General features: G+C 35.0%; 1 protein-coding gene across 1 annotated transcript; it reads left to right on the top strand.

Annotated features, from left to right (window-relative positions):
- Positions 1-1,884: 1,884 nt before the first annotated feature.
- LOC131614405 (uncharacterized) lies at positions 1,885-6,555 on the top strand. Its single transcript, XM_058885990.1, has 5 exons — positions 1,885-1,893; positions 2,120-2,188; positions 2,325-2,413; positions 5,652-5,840; positions 5,991-6,555. The coding sequence occupies exons 1-5, from the start codon at positions 1,885-1,887 to the stop codon at positions 6,553-6,555; spliced, it is 921 nt and encodes a 306-aa protein (XP_058741973.1).
- Positions 6,556-7,396: the final 841 nt, after the last annotated feature.

The raw sequence follows: 7,396 nt of genomic DNA on the forward strand, positions 1-7,396 counted from the left end.
CACTTTCGATACAACATTCTGCTCAAGGATCCTTTTGCTACATGACTTGATTTGGTTGACTAACCGGGTAATGCGTGTGATGTAATCGTTGATAGTTTCTTTGTCCTCCATTTGCGTTAACTCGAATTGACATTTGTAAGTTTGTAACCTTACCACCTTCGCTTTGACGGCACCAGCATACGCTTTCTCTAAGATTTCCCATGCTTGTTTTGCGGATTCACAATCACCAACCTTCTCAAAATTGTCGTTATCAACACACGAATGAATCAAGAATAGAGATTTGTAATCCTTCTTCTTTTCTTCCTTGTGTGTAGCCCTACGAGCATTGGTAGCATCTGCCACTAACGGTCTAACTCCATTGATGACGGTCTCAAGAACCTCTTGATAACCAAACAGAACCTTCATTTGTTTCGCCCATTTGTCATAGTTCTTCGAATCAAGATGTCATACCCCAAAATTTGCCCAAGATGTTTTTACTCACCTAACTTGCAATTGCTCAAGACAGTACAAGCTCACTCTTCTCCTAAGCACAAGATCCAAATTAGGGTTTCTGATTTAATCAAGGAATTTGAACTTATGATACCTCAAATAGATTCCATGGTCTCTAATATGATTCAAAGCATCCTCATGCCAAGTTTCAAGCCCTGATTCAAAAGATTGCTCACAATGGCCCAAACGATCAATAATCGACTAGTTGACCTAAAAGTCAAACTATGGTCAAACCACAGTCAAAACTCTTGATTTTTGGTCAACATCAATATTTTGAAGTCACATCCATCATTTGATCAAGAATTGATCATGATTCATCAAGGAAAGCTCAGAAATCATCAAAACCCTAAGTTTTTAAATTACGGTTTTAAGGAGAAAGTCAACCCAACTTTGACTGATCATATCTCTCTCATACTTTCTCAGAAATTCCCCAACCAAAGCTCATTCTCAAGGAAATTTGATTCTATACAACTTTGATGTTGGGCTCAAGGTCAAGAAATGCTTCCGCATAAGAGATATGAGCCAATACATTACAGGTCCTTCTAAAGGATCGCAAAAAGTCATTTTTTCTCAAAGCTCATAACTTGAACATGGTAAATTCAATTAAGATGAAACCAAAAGGAGGATTTAGAGGACATCTTGATCTTTCTAAAAAGGTCAATAACACCTTCATATGATAAAAATTGAAGGAGATACGAGGCTCAGAAGTTGGTCGATTTTCAAGAAAAATACAAAACCTTAATTGCATAATTTTGTGTTTTTGGACTAATGGGCCTAAAACATGGATTCCAAACGTGACCAGGGCCCATATATTGACTCTTAAACCAATTATTTTATTTTTATAATATTTATTATTATTTATTTGAATTTTTATTCACTTAAACATTAACAAATCATATAAAATATGAATAATTTGTTCTAAATCTAAGATTTGATTTTTTAATCAATTTCAATATGTCAAATATATGATCCTAATTTATGGCTAGAGAGATTTGAGAGAGATGAACAAGATTGGCTAGATTTAGAAAGAAATAATAATATTTTCCAATCAAATTTTCTTTCAATTCTTTTTCAATCAAAGATTGGATATCCTCCAAACTTAAAACCCTAATTCACTCCCTATATATATACCTAGTTATCCAGCAAGCAAGGGGACAATTTTTGGAGAAAGAAAATTAGGGTTCAAGGTTGCAAAAGTGGTCAAGATATTAGGGCACGAACAAGAGAGAGTTCCAAGAAGTTTTATGCTGTTTTAAGTCTTTAATCAACCTCCTGAAGATCAGAGGAACCTAACCCAGTTCAAAGGCTAGCCTGAAGCATACAGGGTCGTCCTCCGTCGTATTGGATTTTATACTTCACTTATGGTTTTTATTTCTCTCAATCCATGCATCATGAATGACTTCTGTTTGTTTATAACTTCTAATATATGCTATCAGGTTATGTTTGACGTATAAATCTTGAGTTTTAACGCAGGAATTCTTGTATGCCATTGTTAGGGCATAGAGTTCATGAGGCTTTGTATCCAGGGCTACCGGCCGTTTCAGAGTGAGATAATCCCACCACTGAATTCGCAAGGGCTGATATATGGGATATGGGTTGTTTTCTTTGTTAATGTTGATCGTTTTTGCAGGTTTTGGGCATGCCGAAGAAGGTGACCGGAGCTATACAGCTCCGGTGGTCATGTGCCTTGACTCTATTGGTTACTGCGTGGCGCCTTCGTGACTTGTGATTCGCTAGTCAAAGCAAATATGGGGCCCACGCGTTTAATTCTGACTTTCTTTTTTTTATTATTAATATCCGTGCGTTTATTATTTAATCATTGTCTTTCATTCCAGTTACAAATCAACGACGTAGCACAAGCGGTTGAGTCACAGGCTGGTCACCAACAAAGAAGGGGATTGATTCCCAGCGACGTATCCCCCTGGTATTTATTTTTTTAAGTGTGGTTCTTTGCTCCCAGATCCTATGCTTCCATCTCATGCACACTTGTGACGTGCCCTCATTACTGGCCAACAGATCGACACTGAAACTTAATCTGAAGGATCAGGATGCAGTCCTCACCATACTCCTCCAGCCACGTACCACACTAGATCCCATCAGCTAAGTTTTCTTTTTTTATTTATTATTTTGTTTTTATACATCTTTTTAGGTATTTATTTTTTCTCAGTTTTTTTATTTGTTTCATTTAAACATCTTTTTTTATCATAATAATTTTCATATAATGATTTATTTTTAATTGAAAACTCGATTGTTCCACAAATTTATCAATAATTATTTTTTAAACAACGAAAATTATTATTTTTATATATACTTTTAATTAATTAATTAATTGAAAATTAATAGTTAATTTTTAGGTTTGTTAACCTCGATTCATTTATAAACCCTAGAATCCTCAGGTAGGTGGTGTTATCCACTAACACATTTTTAAGCCTTATAAACCTTCTTGGTCACAATAACTTTTCTTAAATAACCCTTTTAAGTTCAGGATTAGGGTTCGTAAACTTTTAGGGTGGATTAGGGTTCGTAAACTTTTAGGGTTTGTAATCAATTAGGGTTTAGATCAGTTAATGCACTAACGTTTTTCTTCTTCGTGGTTAATTTTCAGGATTAACCAAGATCCTTCAGCCACGCGCCATCAGATCAAAAAGCTAAGTTTCTAATTCTTTTTCTAATTCTTTTCTTGTTTAAATTTATTTATCATTTTATTTGTGCCTTAAAAAATAAATTAGGGTTTACTTTCATCGTTAATGAATTGGTAATACACTCACCCCTATTATTTTCATTTTAATTTTCAGTGTCAATCAAGGGTTCGAGGAAGATCAAGGCATTCAATGTTTAAGACTAATTATTGATCCCTCTTATTTTCTGCCTTTACTTTCCGCCTTTTAATTTCTGCATTCCCCTACAGGTTTTTATTGTAATTCCCCTTCCCCGCAGGTGTTTATTGTAATAGCGTAGGAATTTATTTTCTGCCTTTAATTTCCGTAATATTAATTGTTGTGGTTAGTAATCCTAGGGAGTGCAAGCCTGCTAAATAACTTAGATCACTAATTACAAGATAAATATCATCGAAGTTAACCACGTGATTGTGGCACCCACACACCTTTAGGGTAATCCCTCTTGTTGCATGTTGCCTTATATTGTTGCCTTATTGCCTTAATTTTGTTGCCTAAAAATAGTCAAGTCCCTCGATTCCGAGGATACCTAAAGCAATGTTGCCTTCAAAGTTATTGAAACTCCCTCAATGTTGCCTTATAAAAATGATTGTCCCCGATTGCTAAGGTATCCTCGCATGATGCCTAAAAGATTAATGATTATTATATCCTTCCCTTAGACTACCTGCCATCTTTATGGCAAGGGATAGTCTTGTGGCGAACGATAATTTCTCGATGACCCTTCAACATCCAATTGAAAGACTTCATGCCCTCTTATGGTATGAATAGACTCTTTCGCCCGAAAGACTAAAAGGACAATTTTTCTAACTTAGGGTAGTTGCTACTAATTGCTTGCTCTAAATTCAAAAACCCTTTTCCCACTTTTTTCCAAAATCAAATTCAAAAAGACTACGCTTATTTACAAGCTAAAGTTCTTCTTCAAAGTTTTTACTATTCACACACGACACTTCAAAATCTTTTCAAACAATTCAAACAAAGTGAGCTAAGCAATTAAGAGCCCATGGATAACCATGGATACAAAGGGTGCTTTACACCTTCCCTTTGTATAACTTACCCCCCAAACTCAATCTCTTTCAAAAAGGTTTTTTCCTGTTCTTTTAGCCTTTCTTATTGGATAAAATAAAAGTCGGTGGCGACTCTTGTATACCGCACATTTCTAATAAAGTCAGTTCACCGTATTACACAAGAATTGGGAGATTGGTGGGAATTTGATCATTGGAAACGGTAGCCATTGTTGGTGTTGCAGCGGATTGGGATCAATAATCAGTGCTCTTGATGCCAAATGTTGGAACAACATAAAACATAAAACCAGAATTTTGAAGGTAGTAACAGTGGTGAAAAGAAACTTGAAAGAAGATGAATTGAGAGAGAGAGAGAGAGAGAATTAGGGTAGAGAATAATATTGATGAATAAAAAATGGCATTAACTTTGAATTGGGATTACAACAATGTATATATACACAATACACATGAGAGAATAGTACAACTAATGACAAAACCAACTAAAATGCTATGCTGTTAAATTCTGTTATTTTTGAAAACTAACAGCTGTTATTGATTGGCAACAGCTTGCTGAATTTTCAAAGAATCAAATTTTTAACAGCTCACAACATATTTGGCACAAGCTTAACCTATATTTATAACTTCTCCCTAACTTTCGTTTTATAAAACCATGGCATTATTATCCAACTATTAAATGCAATTTTGACTATCCTTACTTCTAAGTAACTGTTACGCTTGAAAATCAACGCTGGGTAAAAGAAAAAACAGAGGAAAAATTGAACAAATAGATGAATTAAGAAGAGAAGAAGAGAAACTAAAATTTGGAAAAAGAGGACAGAATGAGAGAGGAGAGGAGTGGAGAAAAGTAATGGAATTGTTTGTATTCGTTTGTTAAATTTTTTAGTCATCTTTTTACTTTTCACTCTTCATAACTCATGTCCTTTATTTAGAACAAATAGACATAGATTATATATCGAAAGAAGAAATACAAAAAGTGATATCAATAATTTTTTTTCTTATATTTTTTGTTCCTTTGCCCAGTGGACAATTATATTTTGAGTGAAACTCTTAGATTTAATTAGGCATTATTATTTTTTTAGTTGTCAATCAAAGTCTTAATTTTTGGTTTTTGGTTTAGGATTGAAGAATAGTTATAATATTCTATGTCCTTTAGGATTGAGGAGAGGATATGTATTCATTGGATTAGTTGGAGGGAGGTGACTAAACCTATGGAGACGAGGGGTTTAGGCTTAAAAAATATAGAAGATTTCAATTTTTCTCTTTTGTGCAAATGGAGGTGGAAGATTATTCAAGGGGCGGATTCTCTTTGGTATAAGGTTTTAAAGGAGAGATATGGGGACTTAGTGTTGAAGATTATGGGTGGAGTCGTGTGTCCTAAAGAGAGGAGGAGGGCGTCATTCTGGTGGAAGGATTTATTGAAGTTGGGGAGTGACTCTTTTTTTGACCCGTTTGTTTCTTCTTGTAGGTTTATTTTGCGTAACGGCTTTAATATCCCGTTTTGGGATGTTAAGTGGTTGGACGGGATGGTTCTTAAGGAGGAATTTCTGTGTCTTTATGAAGCATCCCGCTTGAAAACGGTGTCGGTAGCGGCGATGAGAGGTTGGGTGGATAATAAGTGGATTTGGTGGGATTGTGGTATTTTGGGAAATCGGTTGTAAGACCATTTGTTGGCGATCGATTGGGGTGTTTTTCGTGGAATGTTGGAGGATGTGGGAATGATGGGCTCGGATAAGGATGGGGCGGAATAGGTTAGTAAAGGGGGTGATGGCTTCTCGGTGGCTTCGTGTTATGAGGAATATGCTAGGTATCGCACTCCTTTTGGGCCGAATGGTAGACACTTTGAAGTGAAGAATTTGGTTTGGAAATCGGTTGTCCCTTTCAAGGTTAAGGCTTTTTGGTGGAGGCTCCTTGCCAATAGGCTTCCAACAAAAGATCTCCTTGTGCTCAGAGGTATTCCGTTATCTTTTGACATGGTCTTGTGCTCTTTTTGTAAGATTGATCCGGAGAATCAGGATCATTCTTTTTTTGGTTGCTCTTTTGTAAAGAATATTTGGAGGGATATAGCGGTGTGGATAGGTAAAGATGGGATAGGAGAGGAAGAGAGCTTCTCGAGTTTTATGGATTGGCACTCTTTTTGTAAATCAAAAAAAGTTTTGGTTAAGAAAGTAGATATTATTTGGTTGGCTACAACTTGGTCTTTATGGTTAAGTAGGAATGTGGTTTGTTTCTGGGAAGAGGTTTGGAATCTAGATGATTTGATTTGGAACATCAAAGTGTTGGTGTGGAGGTGGTCTTTTTGTGGAGAGAATACACATTCCAACTATTCCTTTTATGATTTTGTCAAAGATCCGATTCGGTTCTTATCATAATCTTTAGTTGGTTTGTATTTTCTTGTCTGGCTGTGTGCCCCCCTTTTGTAAACAGGTTGGAGAACCCTTAGTTCTCCGGTTTATATTATCTTGTTTACTCAAAAAAAAGTTATAATATTCTATGCAAGAATGATGCCTTAGGTTATGTTTGGGAGTTTGGAGGGGAGGGGAGGGGAGGGGAAAACGAATTTTTAAAAAAAGATTTGACATTTAAAAAAATGATTTTGTTTAAAATGATAAAAGAGTCATTATCACTCCAAAATTTTTAACTTTCAAAATAGTATAACAACCTAAAATATATTTGGAAGATTTATGTAAGCCCTCCAAAACTTTCTAAAATCCTCCTTCAATACAATTTTTGAGTTCCCTAATTTTATGGGATTTTTGGTGTTATGAATAAAATCAAATCCTCTAAAACTCTTCTACCCAAAATCTTTTTATTCTTTTCACCCAATTCTTTCTATTTTTCAAAGTCCTCCCCTCCCTCTCCCCCCTCCAAACTCCCAAAAATAACCTTAGAAATGTAGAGAAAAAATTGTTTAGACATTATAATAACATCTTCATGAGTTGTTGCATAGTATCCTCCCAATATAATGAAAAAGTCTCTGTTAAATGTATCAATATGGAACAATCGTTCATAGAACTTAATCAACATGCTAATGTATATTTATGTATCATCTATTTTATATATAAAGCATGAATGAATTATTTTTTAGAAATCTTTGTATATTCTAGTTTATAATGTATGAGAAAAAAAGAATATACATTAACAATGTAACGAATTATAAATGTGTATCTCGTCAAATCACATATAGTAACATTTACGGGATTAATCTTTGTG

Source organism: Vicia villosa, linkage group LG6 (assembly GCF_029867415.1).
Source record: "Vicia villosa cultivar HV-30 ecotype Madison, WI linkage group LG6, Vvil1.0, whole genome shotgun sequence".
Lineage (NCBI taxonomy): Eukaryota > Viridiplantae > Streptophyta > Magnoliopsida > Fabales > Fabaceae > Vicia > Vicia villosa.

Coding starts and splice junctions, on each gene's coding strand:
- LOC131614405 (XM_058885990.1), top strand. Junction 2,189..2,324: donor CATGTGCCTTGACTCTATTG/GTTACTGCGTGG, acceptor CTTTCATTCCAG/TTACAAATCAACGACGTAGC. Junction 5,841..5,990: donor GGTATTTTGGGAAATCGGTT/GTAAGACCATTT, acceptor GGAATATGCTAG/GTATCGCACTCCTTTTGGGC.